Consider the following 25,461-nt stretch of genomic DNA (forward strand, 5'->3'; position numbering starts at 1 on the left):
CAACATGTTCATTAAGTAAAAGTTGCAGTAAGGGTACAGGGGGGCTCTTTGGGGGTAATATCCATGTTTATAGTATGTCCTTCTGGGAGGAGGATCAGGGCCTATGGCAAGGCCTGGACTGGAAGCTTCTCTGAAGGGTTGTTCCTGGAGTGGAGGTAGTTCCTGGGCTGTGTGCTCCCCAGCCACGTGCATGTCTGTGAAGGTAGTAACTGGCATCATGTGCTCTTTTCAGTTCTGAATTTGGGAATTACAGCAACTCCCTATGGCAGTAACTGATTTTTCTTGCTGACTTTAATGGATATTCTATAAGTTTTAATTTAAAAATGGGATGATGATGGGGTTCCTGGGTGGCTCAGTAGGCTAAAGCATCTGCCTTCGGCTCAGGTCATGATCCCAGAGCCCCCTGGGATCGAGCCCCCACATCGGGCTCTATGCTTAGCGGGGAGCCTGCCTCCTCCTCTCTCTCTGCCTACTTGTGATCTCTGCCTGTCAAATAAATAAATAGGATCTTTTAAAAAAATAACAAAATAAAAAATAAAAATGGGATGATGAATTATTTTGAAATAGTGGGGTTTGTTTGATAGATAAAAATTCTTACTATCTGGAATCTATGGAGGCAGAGTCATGAATGACTCCTAGTAGAGCAGTGTTGTGACACATAACCAGATCTTTCTCATATTCAGATCTGGTGCTAAGTTTCTAACTCTCAGTTCTACCAAAGAAACCTGGAGGTTGGGAATTGGAGACGAGGCTGGGAGGAAAGTTTGAGAAAGTCTTGTCTGTCTAGTGCTTTTATATAATTTTCTGTAAGTAGCTACTGTATTGTAGTTTCCTATTCAGAAGGCCCCCAAATTACTTATTTTCCTAATACAAACTGCAGAAAGTAAAGAAGTAGAAAACCTTCTTGGCTGATGAAGCTGTGTAGAAGACATCCGGAGAGCTTTGGGGTGAGGCCTGCTAATCAGCTGCTGTTAGTTACATGGGTTAGTCGTCCTACTTGCGTGGTACATACATGTTTTATTGTAAAATCAAGTTTGACTTCTACTAAAAATAAGTGCTTTGAGCTTCAAAAATCTTGTCTGTCATTTTTCTTTCTGTCCTTGCAAGTTAGTTTGTTCTAAACCTGAAAGCTAGAAAAGAGGATTATAAAAATGAAATTGCTTTGATCTAGCCCTGTGTGCCATTAAGTGGTGAGAGTATTATTAGGTCTTTGTGTTATACAGAACTCCCTTGGTTACAAGTGACGTAAACCCAACTTGAATTAAGTTAAAAAAAAAAAAAAAAAAAGTAACAGAGGGTTCACTGATTTTAAGGATCAGAACCGGGAAGTATCGTTGAGGATTCTGCTAGTGTTCTTTGCCTCCAACACTCCCTTGCATCCTTCTGGGTGTCAGCTCCATCCTTTGCTTTTCTTCTGGAAGTTGAACCGCGGCGGCCTGCAGCTCTGGGCTCACAGCTTAACAACCTTGTAATGCAGGAGGAAAGAGACTCATTTTCCTATGCAGTCCTGCCAATTTTTTTTTTTTTTTTTTAAGGAGGGACTGCTAAATTGGCCTGGCTGGGTCATGTATCCATCCCTGGATCAGTCACTGTGGTAAAAGGAATAGGGTACTGTAGTCCCGCCTGACCTTCTGCCCACTTTTGTAGTCTGGAAGGTCCATAGTGGTTATCAGCAAAACAATGCTGAACATACACAGTATCCACTCCAGTCATGGCATAGGTATATATGAAAATAATTACGTTTTTTCTTGAACTATTTGAGAATAAGGTGCATGTATCCTGATTTTTTATCCTTAAGTACTCCCGTGAGTTTTTCCTAAGAGTAGTAGGACCATTTTCTTCCCTAACCATTGTCTAGTTGACTGCTTTTGTTCACTCGCAGCTAATAAGCACTCTGTGGGGAGACACTTCAAGGTCATGCAAAAATCCTGCTCATCTTCCCATGTTCTCAACAGTCATCCATTCCTGGATGGTCTGGACTGGACTCGTCTTTCCTCTAATGGTTGCAGAATGATCTTCCACCTCCACATTTCCTCTGCGTTTACCATTTGGGCTCTTTAGGAAGCAAGAGCTCTCCCTTCTCCCTTACACATTCATTATTTATCCGTCTATCCGTTATTGGTTTGGATTCCTGTTGTTCTCAGTTTCCGTAACTCATTACAGTCCTTAGTTGCTTTGGTGCTCAGATGGTCCCAGTTTTGACCCACAAGAGCTCTTCAGGTTTACTCCTGTGTCTTTTCACCAAGCTGCCTTCATTTTTTGAGCACCCCTTTACTTTCTGACATAGCAAGAATGTTTCAGGCTCATCTCATATCTTCCTACCTCAGCCTTGGAATTGGCTATTTCTGGAAGGAACTTTGGTATTACAGACCAAGGTGTGTGCGCTGGGTGGGTACATTGTGACTGCGGTGTCTCCACTTTTTGGCTCTTTCAGTTGTCAGAGTGAGGGGGAACACACACATACATGTGCACATTGCATGCATGTACACACAACTATATGCACACAAGCATGATACATCCATAATACCCGTGTGCGCATTTATATGCATGTGTTCATATATGTGCTTATTTTAGAAATCCTGAGTCCCTGCTAATGCCTGCAGTTCAGATCCCCTGTTATCTTCCTCGCCTTAACAACATTTCATACTTACATCTTCCCTCTTCCTCATTGAGAACCACGACTCCTCACATCAACACATTTACTCATTTGCTTAATCCTGTATCACATCTAAAATGGCTTCAAAATTGCTTCACCCATATGCCTACCAAAAAGGCCAGGATTTTTTCACTGCCCCAAAAGCTGAAGGTATGTAGTCAAATACAGTTGACCCTTGAACAACACGGGTTTGAACTGCATGGATCCACTTACATGCAGATTTTCTATAATAATTACAGTATAGTACTGTAAATGGATTTTCTCTTCCTTAAAATTTCATTAGTAACATTAGCTCACTTCGTTGTAAGAATACAGTAGAATATACATATACAAAATAGGTGTTAATTGACTGTTTATATTAAGGCTTCTCGTCAGTAGTAGGCTACTAGTAGCTAAGTTTATTTGCCAGAGAGAGAGAGTGTGTGCACAAGCAGGGGGAGTGGCAGGCATGGAGCCTGGTGTAGAACTAAATCCCAGGACCCTGGGATCATGACCTGAGCTGAAGTCAGACCAACTGCGCCATCTAGGCATCCCTGTTTTTTAGTTTTATTTTACATTTTTTAGAGGGACAGGGGGAGTTTGTTTGTTTGTTTTTTTACGATTTATTTATTTGAGAGACAGAGCAAACATGTGGGGAGGGGCAGAGAGAATCCTTAAGCTGAGCGTGGAGACTGGCATGGGGCTCCATCCCAGGACCCTGAGACCATGACCTGATCCGAAATCAAGGATCAGCTGCTTAACCAGCTGAGCCATCTCGGTGCCCTGGGAGGGAGAGAATCTCAAGCAGGCTCCACGTCCAGCATGGAGCCTCATGTGGGCTTGATCTCCCAGCCCTGAGATCATGACCTGCCCTGAAATCAAGTTGGACACTTACCTGACTGAGCCACCCAGGTGCCCCTCTTTTTAAAATACAAATAGACATATTTTCTTATTTTCCCTTTTTTCTTCCACGAAAGGTAGCATAATATGCCATTTTGCACTTAGTTTTTCACACTTAGCAGTGCATCTGCTAACCATCTGAAACCATTCCACATCGGTGTGTGGGATTCTTAGTTGTTTTACAGCTGCATAGTACTCTACTGTAGGTGTCTGAATTTGTTCACTCTCGTTTCTTTATGTAGATAGTTTCTATTAACTTGCAGTTACTAAATAATGCTGCAGTGAGTAACCTCACTCGTATATATTTTCGTATTGTTGGAGGTGTATCTTTAGAGTATATTCCTATAAATGGAACTGCTAGATCAGAGGGTATATACATACGTAGTTTTGTTACATGTTATTTGACCCCTATTTTTGAAGAGCCTGGGGTTTCAGGGAGCAAACAAGCTTCCATGGACTGAATCTGTCTATAGGTAGAACAATTTGGAGGTTAAATGTCTTCATTTGATAAAACTCTCAAGCATTAAGTTTTCAGAAGTTATTCCAAAGAGGGAGAAAACACATTTCATCTACTCTTCCTGGAGAATGAATTTGGTGATATTTTCTTGTGTCCTATTTGAAAATCCCATTTATAAGCTTACAAAGAATCTTTTCTTCCTGATACTATCTGAAGAGCTCCAAGAAGAATTTTTGGAACTCAAAATTGATTTTGTTGCCAAAGGTAACCCTACAGGAATCACTTAGAAGATTTCTGAGCTGGAGTATTTTCTAACTTACCCACAAATAAGCAAGCAGGTTTCACCAGTTGTTTTCCTGTTTTACCAACATGTATTTAAGAAGATGTTCCTCTACTCCCCCTGGCCCCAGCTTCTGGCTAGGAAAATCTAGTAGTGTCCCAGGCTTGACTTTGAAAGTGCCTCAGTAACTTGTCCTTATACTCATTATTTAATGTGAGTCTGAAAAATGGAAGGCAAATATAAAATATATACAGATCATGTAGCAAAGATGCATATTTTGAGGAGGTTCTGTTCCTTAATTGTGGCTTGATCGTGGTTTAGGTTTGAGATTGAGTTTGAGTTGAGTACTTCTTAGTATATACACAGATAAATACATATAATGAAGAGTAAACATGTAGACAGAGTTTTGTAACATAATGAAGTTATATTTAGTAGTCAGATAAATTGATTTCAGTTGTTGGGAGAAAGGATTTCAGATTTTACTAAAGATTAAACAGGGCCCTGAACATGTGACTGTATTATGGTGACTCTTAGTATATTAGTATATTAATCAGCTATTGTTAAATTTGTGTCCAAAAAATTAAGCACAAACCTTCTTTTGTTGAGAGATCCATATAAAAAACTGTCAACAACTATGGATTTGTGGATTTATTTTTCTGTATTTGGGTCATTGGAATATTTTGTTGCTACTTCTTTTGGTCATTATTTTGAGATTCAAATAACATTAAAGGAGATTTGAAGTTTTTACATTAAAAGGGAGACTGGGGTTTAAGAAGAAGACAGAAAACAAAATATGGTGTTAAAAGCCACCGGCTGTGGGTCAGATGAGCTGAGTGTGGGCCTCTGCTGGTGACTTTGGGACCTTTGCAGCTTTTGAACCTGTTTTCTTTATTTGGAATTTGAGGTTCATTTACCTGCTCTGACTTCCTCATGAGACTGTGGTTGTTAGTAGTGAAATGAGATGTGGAACACACAAGCGCTTCATAGAATATAAATTGCTTTACAGTTTTCTTAGTGAGGAGCTATATAACATGACATGAATATCCTGCAAAAATTTAGAATCTTTGTAAATTATGTCACCTGTGTCTCCTGTTCTGAACTGATCAGTAGAACCTTTGTTTGTTCCTCCGTGTTGGAGAATACAGGTCCCTTATTAAAATGTATAATCTCCAAAATGGCAGGAGCCCTTAAGTTTAATTTCCTCAGGTGGGACAGAATAATTTTCGTAAAGACCTTTCCTGTGCGGTAAGCAAGCCATTCTTCAGCCCGGAGACTTCAAGGACGTGCTATTTGTGCTGACCTGATTGAGGGTCCATGGGCAGTGAAGGGTGTTCAAGAGAGAGGCAGGCTGATTCCAGCAATCATCACTGATTGGTATTCCTGACAAAAGTTCGTCGTGCTGGGTCTCCCTCTCTACACAAGGCCATCTGCTTCCTTCTCTTCCGCCCACCTTCTGATCTCTTACCTGATAGAACATGGTTCTGGCTCTTTTCTCATCTTCCATGTTCTGTCCCTTGCTCACACGTACTGGTTTTATTTCTCCTGGATCTTTTAAATCATCTTCACCTTTGAGTTTTCATTGATTATATTTAGCCTGGGTCTTCATTTCCTCTTGCCTGGGCTTGTCGTCTGGCTTTTGTCACACAGAATGAAGCCAGAGCTCTCTGGCTGGGTATGTACCAGTTTCCTTGCAGCCTCATTACTTAGTGCTTCTGTTCACTTGCCCTGTCGTCCAGCCATGCAGGCTGTCCTTTAATAGATGTGTGCTTAGCACTCTTCCATTCCCCCTAAGAGTGCCAGGGTGGTTAAGAGCGTGCCTGGGCTCACATCCTTTTCTCACCATTTACCAGCCATATGACCCTGGAAATCTAACTGAGCCTCACCGTGCTTCCTGATAAAACGAGGATAGTAGTACCCTCTGCCTCGTAAGGTGGATGTGAAGACTAAGTGAGGTAATGCATGTGAGAGACTTAAAGAGCTGTGCCTGTGTGTAATTGGTGCTTTATAACTAGTAGCTACAATTATTATTACTGCTACTGTTATAACTTCTGTTCCATGCCCATCCCTGCTCAGTTGCATTTTCCCGTATCTCCCCAGTGACGAGTGACCTTGATGCATCCGTCTATTCAGTAAGCGTCTACTGGGTACTTACTAATGTAGAAGGCATGAAACTGCTCACTGTGGGGAATACAAACCTTAATCAGATACTTACTGTCCTCTAGGAACTCAGAGTCTGGTAGGAGAGATCAGAGATGTATAAAATATTTATCCACTTACAAAGGTTTGTGGAGCAGCTACGCAGGAGCCAGGCACTCAGTGGTTCTGAGACTGATGTCACAGTGAAAGACTAACTTTGGTGAAAGACAGAGTTGGTGTACCTTAGACAAAGCATTGCCGAGGTGCTTTGGGAATATGGAAAAGAGGCTTTATCAGCTAGGAGGTCAAGAAAAGCTTTTTAAGAGGTGTTGCCATCTTAGGACCATTCAGGATGGCTAGACTTTGCCTGTCTTCACCTCTCTCTGGAGGCATTCAGCTACCCTTCTGGGCTGTGGCTGTAGGTGGCCTATAGGATTTTCAGAATTGTAACCTCCTCAAGGGCAAGGACAGTATTATTTTCATTTCTGAGTTCCTAGTACTTACTCTAAGGCTTATATAGACCATTTTCAGTAGAGGATGATGACAGATTAGGGAAATGTCTCTTCCCATGTAACTCAAAGGGAGATTAATTGACTGATTCTCAGTATCTTAATATCTGGCAATTAACGTTACTAGAGAAGACATTTATATAAACTGAAAGTGAGGTTTTGGGGATGTTCATATTATTTTATTTCTTACCACATTAATCATAGCCAAAGTAGTTATGATAGGGGTTTAAAAAAGTGAATTCTGCCTCAAGCCATATTTCTTCCCATCTTTCTGTGTAGTTCTGGGAAGAAACTCTTGTAGATTCCCCATTAAAGCCTACCCCGGGACAAGAATTCCAGAATGTGATACCATAACTTTCATCCCTTGAGCGCTCTTAGTTTTAAAAACTGCCCAAGAGTTTTAATTCTGAATTTCTCCTTGTAGCAAGGAGCAAGGACCAACCCCAGTGGAGAGAAAGAAGAAAGGAAAGAGGAAAAGTGAAACCACAGTGGAGAGTTTAGAGCTGGATCAGGGCCTGCCGAACTCATCCCTGCGGAGTCCCGAGGAGTCCACTGAGTCTGCAGACAGTCAGGTACAGCTGTGAGCGGGAGCCCTGCTGGAGGTTACGGCCACCGCACAGATCCCGCTGACGCCAGCTCTGGTGCCCTCCTCTCCGTCTCCAGCCCACACCCCCTGCGCACAGACCCAGGCTGGGCTCTCACTGTTGGGTGGGTGAGCACCGAAGACCACAGGCTTTTTCCCCTAACATCCTGATCTTATACTGATGGTCTCCTGAGTTTTTTTAGTGGTGTCTGCTTCCTTCTTGGGAAGTGACACGCGTCAGGCTGCAGAAAGAGTGAACGTGGGAAATAGAATTGTGGGTGCTCTGGGTAGACTTGGAGCGCCTACTGGCCATGGAGGTGGTGCTTTTAGGGCCCAGAATGCGAGGCCAGTCTGTGTAAGGACATTTTCATAATCCCAGATGCTGGGAAAGTCAGGGACAAATGTATTCATTTTGCCAAAATACTCAAGGAAGCTGGGCCAAACATGGAAACAAGGAGTTGCCCACATGAATGAGATTTCTAAAACTGCTGAAGGGAGCTCATGACTGGTAGGAATTTCCTCCCTGAGTTGAGGCCACCTGTCTTGGATAGCATTTCTGATATTTGGAAGTGCTATTTCCTCTGATATACACAGCAGTTGATCTGGGCTATGATGCCGCTGGGGGACCACGTGAAGTCATCCGACTACTGCACCTTCAAATATCCTCTGAATCCTCACAGATTCTAGATGGTCCTCACTGTAGGAGAATGTCAGCTTCTAATGTCACGGTGGAAATTAGTAGTGTCTGGGGTGTCAGAGCAGCGACCCTCTCCATCCCCATGAACTCAGACTGTTGGCTGCCAGGTGTCCTGATGGGCCAGGCAGCGGCCTGTCGGGTTGATGGGAGTTGGCAGGGTTTTGAGTGTTTCCAGGATGGTAATCTGTACATTGGATGGGACGGGGAGCAGGATTTCATGAGGAATCCCTCATGGAAAGTTAAGTGTCATAGAGGTGACCTAGTGAAGAAACAGTGGGAACACAGAGGCCCAGGACGTATGCTTTAAAAAATAAGGGAGATAGTGTTTGGTTTTGTTTTTGCCCTTTAAGGTTGAGGTTGGAGAGAGAACCAGCTGGTGCATGGTTCCTAGCACTGTCTCTGCTGCTTGGATATGATGTGTACATGAGACAAACCATGTGCTTTTATGTTTGAGGAAAGCCACGGGGCTGTTTAGTTGTAGAATGTTGTCTCTCTAAAAGGTCACAAGTTACTTAATTATAGATGAGTCCTCAGATGGTGACTCATGAATCTTGTTTTGTCACACTTAAGATGTCTCCTTGCTTTGCAAGTAGTGGTATGAGATTCTCAAAGTAAGTCCTAATAAAATTGGTACTACTTAGAGTTTAAAGAAATACAGTAAGTATGTTGAATTTGACCAAAACCGAAACAGTAATAACTCCCTAAAGCCGGAGCTTCCAGCCGTGCTGGGAGAGATCTGAAAGATGACAGAGTTGACTTCCCATCCCTGTTTTACTGGAAAGGAAATTGGTTCCAGAAAGGAGAAAAAAAAAGCCACTGTCATTAATGACCACAGCACATGTCACTGGATTTGGAGACTATGTGGACCTTCTTCGCAGGGAAGAGAAGAATCTCCCTCAGCTACCTTTCATTTGGAGTGAACTTAATTCTTTAAAGAGTTGTGTCTAAGGAAGGCTGCTTGTGTACAGCAGGCGGGGTCTCCCATGCATGTTAGTGAGCGTCAATGAGTGTGTTCTTTCTCGTGCAGGCTTTTGCTTTTGACTCACAGAGCATGTTTGTGGTCGGTGTGTTTGCCCTGCAGAAGCGACGTTCAGGACGGCAGGTGAAGCGCAGAAAATACAACGAGGACCTGGACTTCAAGGTGGTGGATGACGATGGAGAGACGATCGCCGTTCTCGGGGCTGGCCGCACCTCCGCCCTCTCGGCTTCCACGCTGGCTTGGCAGGCGGAGGTATGGCCTTCGGGTTGGGGTACTGGCCTTGGCTGGACAGTCGTTTGGGCCCCGTGTTGGGTTTAGAGATTAGTTAAAATCTTTAAACTGAGCATGGGTGGCTCAGTTAGTTAAGCAACTCTTGATTTTGGCTCAGGTCGTGATCTCCCAGCAGTGAGACAGAGCCCTGTGTTGGGCTCCGCACTGGGTGTGAAGCCTGCTTAAAATCCTCTCTCCTCCTCTTTCTACCCCTCTCCTACTGCTCTTGTGCTTTCTCTCTCATTAAGAAAAAAGAAGAAGAAGAACGTGCTAGATACAGAGACCACTCAGAAGGGGATATGGACAGGAGAGGGGGGCAGTCAGGATTTTAGGAGAGGCATTTCCAACATGAACTAAAGCCCACAACCTGAATGGTACCATGGGCTCTAGTGTGATAGGCAGACGAGCTCAGCTGGATGGTGGGGTCTGATCTGAGGCGTCATAATGGGAGATGAGCCCTGAGTGGTAGGAAGAATCACATCATGTAGGGCCTAGATACTGGCTTAAAGTATTTGGCCTTTATACTGAAGATCAAATGGTTGGGGGCAGGGTATTGAGGTCAGGGTTCAAGCAGAGAAGAAACAGGATGGCCCTATTTGCACTTTTGGGATTTCCATTGGCAGCAGTTTCAAGGAGGAAGAGGGACCTGATATCCAGATGCTAGAAGGAAGAGAGGTAAATGTTGAAAAGGTCTGTGCCAAGGAGCTGACAGAGAAGACATTAGAAGCAAGAGAGGAAACAGGTTGTGCACATGGGAGGGGCACCATTGCCAGCAGCACCTTCTGGGACCCAGCCTGGCTCTTGTTCTGGGGTCCCTGTCACCGACTTGGCAGATTGCATGCTCTGCGTACACGGCAGAGCGCAAATTCCAGCCCTTCCTCCTGGGCACCTGGGGGCAGGGGTTGTTCCCTGAAGCCGGTAATGCTTTATCTTTCTAAACCACCTTGCCTCCAGCTTAAAGCTTTTTCATATACTTTCACATATCCTTTCCCTCTGTGCTTACATGGAAAGTAGCTGGGAGCAGGGGTCATTGTCCCCGTTTTAACAAACAAGAAACAGGCACAGAACCGTCTGGGTCATGGGATAACCTAGCAGCAGCTGACCAGTGACTAGCATGTCAGAAGCGATTTCCGGTCTCTGTGCCAAGAGTCACCCAGGCAGTGGACACAGCACTTACTAGGCATAGTATTTGGATGTTCTGTCAGCGCAGCCCTCTTCCAGCAAACAGTTAAGAGTAGTGCTTGGAAGACTGCTGGGAGGCGACAGGAATCTGTTGCTCCAGAATGGATTTTCCTTCCTTGGAGATGTTACGGTTGGTTTGGTCATTAAAACACTATGAGGGAATTTATTTTCTCCTGGTAGCCATTTAGCCCGCCGTTAGCCATATTTCAGCTGTTGTTATGACTTCTTTCGTGGTACCTAAAGGGCAGCATTAGCTGATCTGACAGGAATAATTCAGGAAATTTTACATATCTTAACAAGCCTCTTTTTATCCTCTTGAGGATACAACAGAGAGAACTAATCTATGGTGAAATATAAGATGAAACCTGAATTCGCATTAATTATGCCTCAGAAATTGTTACTAAACTTAGGCAGAAAGAGGCCTGGTACGTGGTTTGGCGAGCCCGGGGGTCTGGGCCAGCAGGCGGGGCACGTGGCCCTGCAGGGGCGGCAAGTGGGTTTTGGTCAGCGCCCCACGGAGCCTGCGGCAGCATCTGGTTTGCATTTGGGGCTTCCTGGGGAGGTTTGAACAAAGATTTCCCAGGCTGATGCAGAGTTCGAAAACCCTGAGTCTCATCTAGGATTCCAGACAACCCTCAGTGCCCAGTAGCACAGAAAACCAGTTGAAGAAGCTCCCTTTTCCCGAGGTGTTTTGGATGGCTGTTGCGCCTGCTTGCTGGCTTTGGCTGGGGGCAGAGAAGGGTGTGAGTCACTACCGGGGAAGCCCCGCTGCTCCCCCGTCGCACCTCTGGGCAGTGTGTTAGCAGCATGCCCTGCCTGGTCCTGTGGCTCCCGGCCCCTGGTTCAGCCCCAGATTGCAGCCTCAGCGTCAGTTATCCAGTGGGGAGTTTCGAGAAGCATCTTCACACCAGCTTCCCAGGAGCCCAGGACGGGTATGGTGGCACAGCTCTGCCCCAGAGCCTGGAGGATAGTCCCCTGACTGGGGTATGGGATTCTGGGGCAGGAAGGAAGTTTCCATCCTGACGGTGACTCTTTGCTTTCTTAGTCTTTGTCCAATGGATGTTGGTGCCTGGAATAGGGATGGGCTTCTACAGTCGCTGCACATTTACAGTGTAGATTTTTACAAGGCTCTCTCGGTTTCTGCCTCCAGGAGTTTGCGCAGCTTGCATGATTTGCCTTTTAGAACAGAGGATTGTAATTTGAATGAGGCTTCAGTTCCCTGGGTCTTCCTGGGCCTCATTCTGTCTCTGCAGCCTGTACCCTGTTTTGCCTGGCCTTTTGCTGGGCCTGGCAGGCTGAGCCCAGGTGTTTCCTTCCCTAGGAATCCCCCAGGTTCCCTGAGCTGAGGCGGCAGTACCCCTGCTCTGCGCTCTAAGGTGCTTGCTTCTTAACGCCTAGATTAAATCAGAATTCCTTCCTGATTTTTTTTTTTTTAAGTAGGCTCCATGCCCAGCACGGAGCCTAACACAGGGCTTGAACTCTCGCGACCCTAAGATTAAGACCTGAGCTGAGATCAAGAGTCGGACGCTTAACCGACTGAGCCACCCAGGCAACCGCTGCCTGGTTTTTTAAACACACTATCTGTTTGCCCTCATTTATTCCCCTCCTCATTCCGTGTAGTGCTTTTGCTCCCCTAAGACTGTTACTTAGTATTCCGTACATGCTTCCTGCTTTCCGGTGGACTCATTCGCTCATCCTTTGGACTCACTTCAGCTTTCCTTCTTGCTTGTTGTCTTCTTCTTCTTCTTCTTCTTTTTTAAAGATTTATTTATTTATTTGACAGACAGAGATCACAAGTAGGCAGAGAGGCAGGCCTTGAGAGAGGAGGAAGCAGGCTCCCTGCTGAGCAGAGAGCCCAGTGCGGGGCTCGATCCCAGGACCCTGAGATCATGACCTGAGCCGAAGGCAGAGGCTTTAACCCACTGAGCTACCCAGGTGCCCCCTGCTTATTGTCTTCTTAGGAGCCACCATTAAAATAGGCTCAAACCTCACCTCTTTTGTGAAATCTAAGCTGTTCTTGCCTTCTGTGGTTCTTGTTTGACTTAGGGCTCCTGTCACACCACTTAGAATTTATCCTGGGACGTTTCTAAGAAAAATGTTTTATGTTGCTTTCCCTGCATGCATGTAAGCTCCTGAGACTGCCCATCTTGTTTGATGCTACCTGTGTACCCTCTGTGGCACTCAGTAAATATGTGGTGAATTGAAAAGTGATTTGCTTCTTTCTAGAGCCTCTCCCATGTGCCTACCTAAGTAGAAATAAATCAGGTGGTTGGTTGAGGTTGGGGGCAACTTGGGTTGAAATTTTTTGAAATTTTCCCCAAGGAAAAAAAGTTTAAATTATATGAGTCTCTGACAGGAAAGAGAATGAATTAAAATGGCCTTCTTTGAAGGATAATTTGAGAAAATTCCAAGTAGCTGAGAACAGATGGTTGTTATGGAAGTGTGTTTGGCAAGCAGATTTAGTTTATATCTGTGTGTATCTGTATACACTGAGTGTTTATACACATATGATCGTGCTTATGCACAATCTCTGTTTAGAAAAGTCCTGATTTTCTAGTTTCCTTCCTACTTTGATGTGTATTTTGGAAAGGCTGTTCCCATTCCCTTTTATTAGGATAGGGTAATACCTGCTCACGGTATTTTCATGATAACCACTGCTTTTTTTTTTTTTTTTTTTTTTTTTAACACTAGTGTTCATCCCTCTTTCTTTAACCAGTGCCAAAAGATAAATTGAAACTTTATTTCAGATTCCTTAATTTTTTTACTTGAAAATTTTCTTTGGTAAAGAATGTTTGAAGCCCTCTTCCCATTTATTACTCAGAGTAAAGTTCTATCCTTTCTTGTCCATGTGTTAACCTTTCCTTGGCTTTGGCTGGTCCTACTTAAAAACTCCGAAGAGCCACCAGAATCCTACGACTAAAATCTTATCTTTTTCTGGGTGCCTGGGTGGCTCAGTGGTTAAGCCGCTGCCTTCGGCTCAGGTCATGATCTCAGGGTCCTGGGATCGAGTCCCGCATCGGGCTCTCTGCTCGGCAGGGAGCCTGCTTCCCTCTCTCTCTCTCTCTGCCTGCCTCTCCGTCTACTTGTGATTTGATTTCTCTCTGTCAAATAAATAAAATAAAATCTTTAAAAAAAAAAAAAAATAAAATAAAATAAAATCTTATCTTTTTCTGTTCTTCATGAAGACAAGAATAAGAATGTGTGAAACAGTCTGGTAGTGAGGAAGAGGTGGTTGTTCTTTCAGCATGTGTGTACATGTATGAACGCTCCCTGGCCAGTAAGGGTTACACGGACTCGAGAGGAGGTAGGAGAGGTCGTCAGCAATTCTGAAAGTTTAATGCTGGTTAACAGAGATCTCACACGGTTCCCTATCTTCTGTGTTCCCATAGCACTTGCTTTATACCATTACGACCATGTTGTATTGCAAAATCTCTTACCATTATTTATTCAGAAATACTTACCGAGCACCTGATACCTGCCACCGACTGTTTTATACTGGAGATAATCTCAGGGAACAAAAGGAACAAGGATCCCCACTCTTGCAGAGGGAACCACCGCAAGTGGAGGAGGAAGCCTGCGAAACTGTGCACGTGCTCTTGCCTTCACATTTGCTGCATTTTGAACCTTGTGAGATAGAAGGCCCAGTGGTGAAGCTCAGAGCTTCCAAAGCATGGAAATAACAAGGGAGAGGCTGGGAATAAACCAAAAAATAGTAAAATTGTGTAGTTTTTTCATAGTGGTTAAGTGCTATGAAAAAAAAAATCAGAAGAGTGATGTGGAATTGACGAAAGAGGGTTGTAGTTTTAAATAGGGTGGTCCGTTTTGGCCTCACAAGGGTATCATCTGAGCAAAGAACTGTAGAGGGTAAAGGAATGAGGGAGTCATGAGGGGGAAAAGAGCATTTCAGGTAGAGGGAATAGCTTATGCAGTGTCAGGGGTAGACCCAGGCTGCCAGCATATATGATGAAAACACAGGGAGATGGAAAGCTAATGGGAGATGGGAGGCTTGGTGAGATCCAGCAGAGTTTGTAGGCCTTTGAACAATCCTTGGTTTTACTCGGAGTTAAAAGGGAACCCTTTTAGGGAGTTTAAGTAAAAGAGGGACATAATAAAAAGGGCCATTCTGAATGTTATATTACAAATAGACTAGTTGAGCAGGAGTATCAGGGAGACTAGTTAGAAGGCTTTTGGAAATCATCTGGGTGAGAAATGAAGGTGGTTTAGACCAGGGTAGAAGCAGTGGAAGTGGTGAGAAATTGTTGGATTCTGGGTATATTTTGAAGATGGAGCCAGCATGATTTCTTGGCTAATCAGGCATGGTATGTAGAAAGAAAAGAGGAATCAAGGATCACACCAAGAAGGGCATCTGGGTGGTTCGGTTGATTGGGTGGCAGCCTTCAGCTCAGGTCATGATCCCAGGGTCCTGGGATTGAGCCCCACATCAAGATCCCTGCTCAGTGGGGAGTCAGCTTCTCCTTCTTCCTCTATCCCTACCCCTGCTTGCGCGGTCTCTCTCTCTCAAATAAATAAAATCATAAAAAAAAAGAGAGAGAGAGAGAGAGAGGTTACACCAAAATTTTGGGTTTGAACACCAAGAATGATAGAGTTCTCTGTCACTCTGGTGGGAGAAAACTGCAGGGGGGTAAGGGTGGGAGGTTGGCCAGGGTGGCCGGAGTTCCTTGTAGACATTTTAAGTGTGAGATAATCTGTTTCACACATTCTTATTCTTGTCTTCATGAAGAACAGAAAAAGATAAGGTCATCAAGTAGAGATGGTACATAACAAGTAGATACATGAGTGTGAGAATTGAGGAGAAGTTCTTAGCTGGTGTCATGATGTAGCCCGTATTTAAAACCACTTGACTGGACAAGATCATCGGGTAAATGAGTATAGATGGAAAAGAGTAAAAAGTAGGCCCTAGGGATCTCCAACAATTAGAGTTGATATTGGGGGATTCCTACTTCCAGGGAAGATACAGTCAGTCATAGCAGGGTAACACTCACTGTAAGGGGAAAAAAAAATGTAAATTGCAAAGAATTTTTTTTTTAATATTTATTTATTTGACAGAACCCACAAGCAGGCTGAGAGGCAGGCGTGGGGGGGGGGGATCAGGCTCCCCGCTGAGCAGAGTCCCCCGACACGGGGCCCAATCCCAGGACCCTGGGACCACGACCCAAGCTGAGGTCAGAGGCTTTAACCCACTGAGCCACCCAGGTGCCCCTCAAAGAATGTATTTTTAAAGACATCTGATATCTGTCTAACAAGAATTAGACAAACTAAAATTCCAGACAGCAAAGAGCTATTCCTAGATGAGCTGACAGTTGCAGACTGTTTCTTCTCTGGGAGCATTCCTCAATTCTGGGCATGGGTTGAGGATCAGGCTTGGCACAAACAGATTATTCTGGGTTGAAGGGAAAGCATCTGACCCTGCTGGTGATGGATTATACAGGGTTGGTGAGATGATTGGAAACTAGAGGAATCCCCAAAGCAAGGGGCTTTCCCCAGGAGACTTGTTGAATTCTGGGGTAGTCCAGGAAGTTAGTGGCTCATCCAGAAGGCAGATTGAAATCTCACAGTCTTACGGTACTTGGTGGGAAAAATCTCACTAAAGGGGTGGGCCCAGTATAGACGAACAGACTCTCCCTTAGGAGAGATTTTTAACCTGCTTGGGATTGGAGACTCCAGGGCTCAGGGGTAAAAAAGACCTGCCAGACTCATTTGGTGGTAACCTTGGACATTCATGCTTGAGAAACAGGGTAAAATGAGATGGGCTGAATTTTACTGGTAACACAGGCCTGACTCAGTTTAGTCTCTGACTGGACTCAAGGGAACACCCCCTCTCATAGTTTGTCCAAGAGAAAGTAGGGAACAGTTGTGGAAAATATTGTTTGGAGCTGCTATGTTTTCCTTTTTTCACAAGATCTACCATAAGTAAAAAAACTACTATTCATTTGAAAAGGCTGGAAAAAATGTGACTAAAAAGCAAGCAAATACATATATAATACAAACAGACTCTAAATGATCCAGATATTGGAGTTAGCAGAAAAGAACTTTAGAATAACTATGACTGTGTTGTGAAAGAAAATAAAAGAAGATGGGCAAAAATGTTCTAAAGTGACAAATTCCAGTGGAGAAATGAATCTGTAAAGAGAATCAAATCAACAGTCTGGAACTGAAAATTCCAATTAAAAAAACTTAGAACACAGTGGATAACTTTAAAAGCAGATTAGATACAGCAGAAGATAAGATTGGTGACTTTGAAGACGATCAATAGAAAATTTCTAACCTGAAGCATAGAAGAATGCAAAGAACAGAACAAGACATAAGAAACAGTTGGGGTGCAGTGAAAAGTTGTAGTGTATATCTGATTAGAGTCCTAGGCAGGGAGGAGAGATGGGGGCAGAGGAGTGGTTGAAGGTAATATTAATGGCCAAGACCGCCCCCCCCCCACTCCATAAACTGTTGGGGGATATCAACCAATAGATTGAACATCAGGTACAACTCCCATGCAGAAAAAACACAAAAGTGAAAACCATACCTAGGCATATCTGAAACTGTAGAAAACCAAAGAGTAAAAAACCACTAGATAAATACTGAGTACTAACATTGTATTAAATGGTAGGATACGGAATACTTTTCCCTTGGATTTGGGAATAAGAAAAAAAATTCAACTATTATCATTATATTTAGAAATGTACTGGAGGTCCTGACTACCACAGTAAGGAAAACGAAGAAATAAAAAGTTGAAAGAATGGAAAGGAAGAAAGTAAGATTCATTATTTGTGGATGACAGGACCATGTATAGAAAATTCAATAGAATTGGCATGCCATTAGCGTTAAGAAATGTGGATTTAGCTAAATTGTTGGCACACAAAGACAATATATAAAACCCATCTATTTTATTCCTATAAACTAGCAACATGAAATCAGGAAAGGAAAATCTTAAAATGCCCTCTGTAACATCATCAAACATATCAGATCCTGGAGTAACTCTCAAAAGATATGTAGGGTTGGGTTCAGGTCATGATCTCAAGGCCATGAGATTGAACCCGCTGTTGAACTCTGCACTGACCTGGAGCCTGCTTAGGATTCTCTCTCCCTCTCCCTCTGCCCCTCCCCCACTCCCACCCCCCGACTTGTGCACAGGTGTGTGTGTCCTCTCTTTCTCTTTAAAAAAAAACCAGAAAAATTAAAAATTTAAAATTAAAAAAAAAACCCACAGAAAAATACTTGAGCAGAAAAACAAAAGCTTTGTCTATCTTCCCGCCCCTTCCCCATCCCCTGTGCCCTGGCAGGCACAGTTCAGTTGTCTTCACGTGGAGTAGTGGGAAGAGACTCTTGTCATTTTGGATTAACTTTGGCATGGCACCTAGCACAGTGCCATGTGTCTAGGGGAATGTAATAAATATTTGTAACCTTTGGGAGCATCTGTCAACGCCTGCTGATCTCCATACCTCCATACTTCTTTTCTACCATCTGCCCTCCTCATCTTTTTTTTTTTTTTTTCCTTTCCTGTATTATTTTTCTGGGGGAAAGCTTGATTTAAGATCTTAGAAAATATGTTTTCTGTCATGGTATGGCTCTGGAACAGCTGAGCCCTCCAATGGGTAGGACTGAAGACAGTGAGATGTAGCATAAGTCATTCTTCTGGAAAGTTCTGATCAGGAACCCAAGTTATTTTGGGAGTTAGGGCTATCATGATGAGTGTTCTTCTCGTATACTGTTGTACCAGACCTGACAAGGTCATGTAGTGCTTATGAAACCTCGGAAATAGAACGGCTCCAGTGGAGTCCTAGAAAGAATGTCAAACACAAGAGCTTTCTGACTCAATGCACCCTTTTTAAGTTTGTCATTGTTTGATAGATACTCTGTAGAAAGAGATCTCATGGAGCGCAGGAGCTTAGAAATGTTGATGTGTATCTGGGATAGAAAGATAGAAATTAATTTGTTTCCAGTTAGGATTTATAGTCAGAGGATGATCAGTGAAACAACCATTTCCAGCCACAGAGGGGAAAGATGGTATCATTTAGTAGAGAATAATTATACTTTGCATTTGCATAGTGCTTACTGTTCCAAAAATATTTTCACATACCATTTTATCCTCCCAGTAACCCAGTGAGATAAGTATTTTTAACTCCTTTTTTAATAGATACGGAAACTAAGAGGTGTTAATTGACTTATCCAAAGTCGGTAGCTGGTAGGTGTTAGAATTAGGACTCTCCCGATTCCAAGGCCCCCAGACTCCTGTATGTTACACCTTGCTGCAAATTTTATGCCACTGCATGTAGGCAGATTTGGCAGAGAAGGGAAGTCCTAGGACCAGTTTTAGTGATACTAAACACAGATCTGAGATTGAGTCTGAAAAGCAGAGTGACTTCTCTGCTCGTGCGGAAGAAGAAGGTGTTAGGGTTGTGCCCGGAGGTTACTATGTTTGTGATCTTTGAATCAGTCTGTGGCCTGATAGGAGGGAGGCCTTGGCGCTCACAGGTGAACTTTCAGACAGACTAGTACCTGCTATAGTACTTCTTACACAGTTATTTGTTGGATTCTGTGGTGCCAGTAATTTTCTGTCTTTTCAACTTTTCTGTCTCCAGGAGCCTCCAGAAGATGACGCAAACATCATCGAGAAGATCCTGGCATCTAAGACCGTCCAGGAGGTCGGTGGCCCATGTGCCTGCAGTCCTGTCACTAGCACAGGCTATATACCCTCTGTGAAGAGATACTTGGCTGGAGAACCTGGAATGGTCGTGACTGGCCTGAGTGAGAGCTAGGCAGGAACATTTACCCCCATGGAAGATTTTAGGTCATAAAATTCTTAAACATTTAAGAGTAGAGACCCAAATCATTTTTTCCTCCATAGTGTTCCTAGCAAAAGATATCTGTCCCTTAGTTGCTGTAGCCCTAAGGGACAGTGGGAAGGGAAGTCCTCAGTGGGCGGAAGAGAAGACATGGAAAGTCCTATTGAAAACCTTTGCTGGGGGGCGGGGGCTTCTTTAGACATGCTGGGGCCATCATAGGGATCCTCTAGAGAGCATGCCTGGGGCAGAGGGCGTGTGTGCTGGTTGAGAACACAGTTTCGCCTTCAAGTATTTATGAGAGCAAACGTCCTTACTCTGCGAGTGAACAGCACTGATGTTTCAGGGTGGTGGTTGCGGGCATGCCAGGGACCCAGGTTTTCACTCGCATGGCAGGCTCTGGTCCTGCTCAGCCCTGGGCCGGTTTGGGTTTCTCAGCCGAGCACTGTCCCAGCCTGGACGCTGGAAGGACACCAGGAGGATCATTTTTACCTTCTAGCTAGCTGTGGATTTATCCTTTGGGAAAGCTGCTCAGTAGGAGTCAGGAAAAAGACTGGGAAGATGAGAACGTCCTCAAGAGATTGATACAAAAACCAGGAGGGGTGTTGATTCACCTGTGTTCTCGTGCTGCATAAGGGCAATGGCCTGGCTGTTAACTGCTTGCTGTTGGTTACAGGTTCACCCAGGAGAGCCCCCGTTCGACTTGGAGCTGTTCTACGTTAAGTATAGAAATTTGTACGTCTTTTTCCTGTATTATTTGTGTTTGGATTTCTATGAATAAGATTTCCTTTTCCTCAGCAAATCATCTTCTGCATTTTCCAAGAATGGTCCCTGAGGCCTGACCCACAGATCCCAGCTGACTCAAGTTCACCTTAGACAATGGTGGGCTCACCTTTGGCTGCACAGTCACCAGGGAAGCCCTTCCTCCACTCAGGACCAGCTCACTCAGACCCTGGGAGTCAGTCCCAAGGATCGGTGCTTTATTAAAAACGCTCTCTGCCGTTCTCATTTACACTCAGGGTGGAGAACCGTGGTCCTGTGGGCCACACTTTCCCTCGCAATTTTCTTTATTTCCATGCTACGTGCCCACTTTCCCTGATGTGCATTAATGATAACCTGCTTATGCCTGCCCTCGCTCTGTTCTGAGGCCATTCCTGTAGAAGGCATAGAGGGTTTGGTTGTTTGGAATCCTGGCACTGTTGTTTCTTTTCGCCCTTAGTGCAAGGCCTGTCTCAGTCCAATCTCTAGCAGTTTCACTACAGACCACTGTTTCTGGGTTAGATGGTCACCCTGTTTACTGAAACACTTTAAAGCTCAATGATTTGGTAGTTTGCACTTGTCTCACCATTTATGTGTCTTCGGATAGTTCCTACTTACATTGTAAATGGGCCACAATGGAAGAGCTGGAAAAGGATCCTCGCATCGCACAGAAGATCAAGCGCTTTAGGAATAAACAAGCCCAGATGAAGCACATTTTTACTGAGGTGAAGCAATATTTACCAACTAATTGATTGCTGCTTTTCTTGCACTATTAAATGCTGAGTTTAAGTTTCTTAAGTCGAAGTCCTGGGCAGATCCATTGTGCAAGTCACATTGCTGAATGTGCACTGATTTGCAGCAAAACCAATCCAGATTTAAGCCAAAGGGAGAAAATTATCCACTGAGTTACAAAGATTGAACCTTACAAACTGACAGCTCATGAGAATGTGCATCTTGGTCAGAATATCTATTAATAGCTAGGGCCAGACAAATCTGCAGAACTCTTTCATTCCCTCCTCCCCCCACCTCCTGAAGCAGAAATCCAAAAAGACATAACCTTCAAAATGTAAAAAATAAAAACTATTATTAAATATATTAGAGAGTAAATAAATAAGGAACTTTATATAAACTTGGGTATTTCTAAGTATGGTGCCTACAGTGAGAGGAAGGATTGATGGATTGGGGCATTAAATGAATCTACAGTGTCTGTATATTAGAAAATACTCCTAAACAAACCTTAAAGTAAATAATTAGGAACTATGTGCATTACATACATACACATTTTTCCTAAGAATATAGCTTATACATATACATAAATATGTGGCATACATTCTTATCTGGTATGGGAGCCTTCCCATTTATATAGACATACATGCACACGACAAATCATCTTAATCATTAGAAATGCTTATTAATCTTACAAAAATGTGGCCACTTTCACTAGTAGTCAAAAAAATGCAAACTAAAATAGGAATTTTCTAGTTTTTATTTACCAAATACTTGCAGGTTTTAAAAATAGGTATTACTCATTGCTATTGAGGGTGTAGGGCAAAGACTGTCTTGTGTCTAGCGGGTGGGAACATTACCTAGTACGACCTGTCAGAAGAACAGAATGGCATCAGATGTGTAATGTCTCAGAATGTTCACATCCTTTGTCCAGCAGTTCTAATTCTGCCATATATTTTAAGGAAACTGTTGAATCTTTGTAGTGTTAGCTATGATAGGCAGTCATTTTTATTGGTAAAAAATTGCAAGCAAACATATTGTTAGATAATAGACATCTGTTAAATTATTTGTACATCCCTTAGAATACTCTGCTCTAGTAAAAGTGATATGGGAGAACAGTCATTAATGACACAGGAAGAGGCTGTAGTGCCAGATGACAGCCTCTTACAGTATGGGGGGGGGAGTTCATTTCAGGGAGTGCAGGAGAAAGGAGGCACCGTGATAATGCACGGAAAATGTCTTGGATATACATGAAAACGCTGGTGTCATTTTCTATGGTTGATGGGATTGTGGTGGCTGATGTTTTCTTTTCTAAATAGCATGTAGTTTTAAAATTTTATACAGATGACTTTAATGAAAAGAAGCCTTAAAAAGTATTCTTTTTTTTTTTTTTAAGATTTTATTCATTCATTTGACAGAGAGAGAGAGAGAGATCACAAGTAGGCAGAGAGGCAGGCAGAGAGAGGGGGAAGCAGGCTCACTGTTGAGCAGAGAGCCCGATGCGGGGCTCAATCCCAGGACCCTGGGATCATGACCTGAGCCGAAGGCAGAGGCTTAACCCACTGAGCCACCCAGGCGTCCCCTTAAAAATTATTCTTAAAATGTAGTTTACAAGCTCTGGTCCTCAAGAGTGCACTCAGGTGCCATCAAGCTTTAGGACATTGCTGCAGTGTTTAACCAACTCGTTCTTCATGTTGTGCACCTTTTCTCGAGTGACAGAACGTTATTTTAGGTTAGTGTCAGTAAGTGTTCTTCTCATCCCAGATTCATCTTTAGCCTTAGTGTTTGGCCCCAGCTTTCTCCAGGATTGTTTCAGAGAATGTGAAAGCATTGCTCGTGGCATTGTTCTTGTCATAGAGGACTGGGGGAAGAAGTCGACAAGTAGAACTGGAAGACCGTTGTGAGGCCCCACTGGATACTTGCCCTCTGTTGTTGGAACATTTTATTTGCACCTCTATTTTAGCAGGGATTTGCAGTGTAGTAACTTGTTTACATGTCTCTTTCTTCCATTTTAAGTCCTAGGAGACAGACGGGGACATGTCTCCTTGTATTTCTGTCCTGGTACCAGGCACAGGGTCAGCGCTCAGTAATTATTCGGCTGCCCCCTGACGAGGGACAGGGTTTGCTTACACACTTCGCCTGCTCCAGACCCATCAGTGCCTCACGTTTTCTTGAAATAAAGTCCACAGCCCTTCACAGAGCCCCACGTGTCTGTTTTCTGCTTTATTCCCAAGGAAGTGATTTTTACTGGGTTGGAAATAGAGGGCTGAAGCCAGGTCATACCAGGAGCACATAACTCTTGTGGGAAGGAAAGGCTTTCGAAAAGATCAGAGGACGACATCCTGAGATTGAGGAGGAGGGAGAGTGGCGAGTAGTTCCTATAATGCTGTCTTCACTCTCGACCTGTACAACATTTTTATTAATGACTTGGGTAAATAATAGTCTTAGGAGATCAATAATGACTTAGTTTTGGATGGAGCTTCTTCATATCCATTATTTCCAGCTGCTTTGTGAAGTAGCCAGGGACACCTGTGCAAGAGACTCAGGCCCGAGAGGCAGAGGCTTCTGGAACTCTGCAGGAGTAGAGGCCTTCTGACTGCACCCAGACTCTTGGAAACCAGACCCGATGCTGGGAGAATAGATGACTAAATCAATGTTCAGCTTTACTGGACAGGCTAGGATTAATGAAAGAGAATGGCAGTAAATGTGGGTGATGTCACACATTTGTGGTTTTTAAATCTTTGTAACCTCAGAGTGGGGAAAATGACGGACTAGCAGTCCTAGAGAGAAAAGATAGTGCCCTTTAAATGACAAATTTCCCATTGGTCAGGAGGAGGGGGTACAGCTGCTTAAGAAGTAACAGTAATCTTAGAACATTCCCCAGTGTTCTGTTCATTTGAGTGTCAGGTTCGGGGGGACTTGGTGGACCTGAGTACAGCTGCAGGAGGACTCTTAACTGGGGTGAAGGAAGCTCAGTTGAGAGCTTGTCAGCAAACATGGAAACTGGACTGCACGGTGCTAGGAGCCTGGGCTCTGGAGCCAACCTGCCAGGCTGCAGGTTCTGCTCCTCCCCCCGTACCCACTCCCACCACTGCCACACACATGCGTGCGTGTGTGCAGACACATATGGAATTCAGTGGCCTTGGGCCACTTGCATAAGCTCCTTTGGACCCAATGTCCTCCTCTGTGTAAAGCGGAACTCCTAATAGCCTCCCAGAACACCTGTGAGGATTAAATGACACAGGGTTTACAGAAGTGCTTAGCATGGTGGCCCATGGCCACTATTCTGAGTGCTAGCTCTTTCCATCACAAAGGGATCTAGAAACGTGGACCCCCAGAAGCAGTTGAATACCTTGAGTAGTTTTGGCCACACTGGGTGGAGTTTTTTGAAAAGCCGGTGTAGAAGGAGAACGAACGTAGCTACTGCTACCTTGGAAGAAGCGATCACACCAGCAAGCCCCAGTTACAGGAGGGAGACTGGGCTGTAATTGAATAAAGATCTTGGTGCTACCACTGGGCAGGCAGAGGTAAAGCTGTCTTGGCAGTGGCTCAGGTGGTAGAGGGCAGTGAATTCCCAAACGGAATAAGGGAATCTGAGAGAGGTTTGCCAGGGAAGTTATAAAAAGCATTCCTGTGTTGAAGGCGAAACTGGATAGCCCCGAAAGTGCCTTCTGACCAAAGGGGCAATAAGAACCTTCTAGCAGTGCGGGAGGAGGGCTTCTGGGTAAGAAAGCCCTGGGTAAATGTTCGAGTTCACACAGCTCTGTGACTTTTGTCAGTTTCCTCATCTAAAAAGTAATGATCGTTTCTAGACCATTAAGTGATTTTGAGACTTACAGCATTTAGCATTACTCCGGACACAGGTTAAATATTTCCAGGTGATGCTTATTATTATTTCGTAAGTGCACTTTTTTGGGAAGCGTAATGTACATGAAGGTAAATAGATCCTAAGGGTGCAGTTCAGTGAATTTTTACAAAATAAACGCACCTGTGTAGCTACCACTTAGATCAGGACCTGGAACATTATCAGTTCCCCAGAAGCTCCCCTCATGCCCCCTTCCAATGTTTGCTGCTATTGTGGGTATATGGAAGAAAAAGAAACTAATTCCTGAGTTTCCAAGGTTATCTTTGGAACAAGAAGCAGTAAGAAAAAGGGAATTCTTGTGCTGAATTTTGTGCAGTACCATAATGACCACTAGGAGAGTCTTACTCTGCCCATGGTATAACCTGTAACTTCAGTCACGGAGAGAAGATTTGGGGACAGTGAAGAAATGTCTGTGCTTTGACTTTTATTCTCAAGCTGCCCCTTCCACTCTGTATTTCCCTATAAGCCCAAAGTAGGGGATTTTGAGGGTTGGATGTTGGTTTCGAGGAAGGGGGACACTTTCTAATTCTTCTCCTTTGTTTGCACTAGCCCGATGAAGACTTGTTCAACCCAGACTATGTAGAAGTGGATCGTGTCCTGGAGGTGGCACACACCAAAGATGCAGAGACAGGAGAGGTGGGGATTTAGTCCTTTTGACTCCCCTAAAGAGCTTTTCTCCTTACTGTGT

At 43.9% G+C, this 25,461-nt stretch overlaps 1 protein-coding gene across 5 annotated transcripts in view; it reads left to right on the plus strand.

The window, feature by feature from the left end:
• Positions 1-25,461, plus strand: part of CHD6 (chromodomain helicase DNA binding protein 6) — a 190,497-nt gene that overhangs the window by 74,122 nt on the left and 90,914 nt on the right. For all 5 annotated transcript variants that reach the window (XM_059133142.1, XM_059133143.1, XM_059133139.1 and 2 more), the window contains 6 exons: positions 7,342-7,489; positions 9,279-9,428; positions 19,223-19,285; positions 20,100-20,158; positions 20,790-20,907; positions 25,323-25,409. In XM_059133142.1, the coding sequence (XP_058989125.1) occupies positions 7,342-7,489; positions 9,279-9,428; positions 19,223-19,285; positions 20,100-20,158; positions 20,790-20,907; positions 25,323-25,409 (625 nt within the window). The remainder of the gene's footprint in view (positions 1-7,341; positions 7,490-9,278; positions 9,429-19,222; positions 19,286-20,099; positions 20,159-20,789; positions 20,908-25,322; positions 25,410-25,461) is intronic.

This window comes from Mustela lutreola, chromosome 9 (genome assembly GCF_030435805.1).
Source record: "Mustela lutreola isolate mMusLut2 chromosome 9, mMusLut2.pri, whole genome shotgun sequence".
NCBI classification, from domain to species: domain Eukaryota; kingdom Metazoa; phylum Chordata; class Mammalia; order Carnivora; family Mustelidae; genus Mustela; species Mustela lutreola.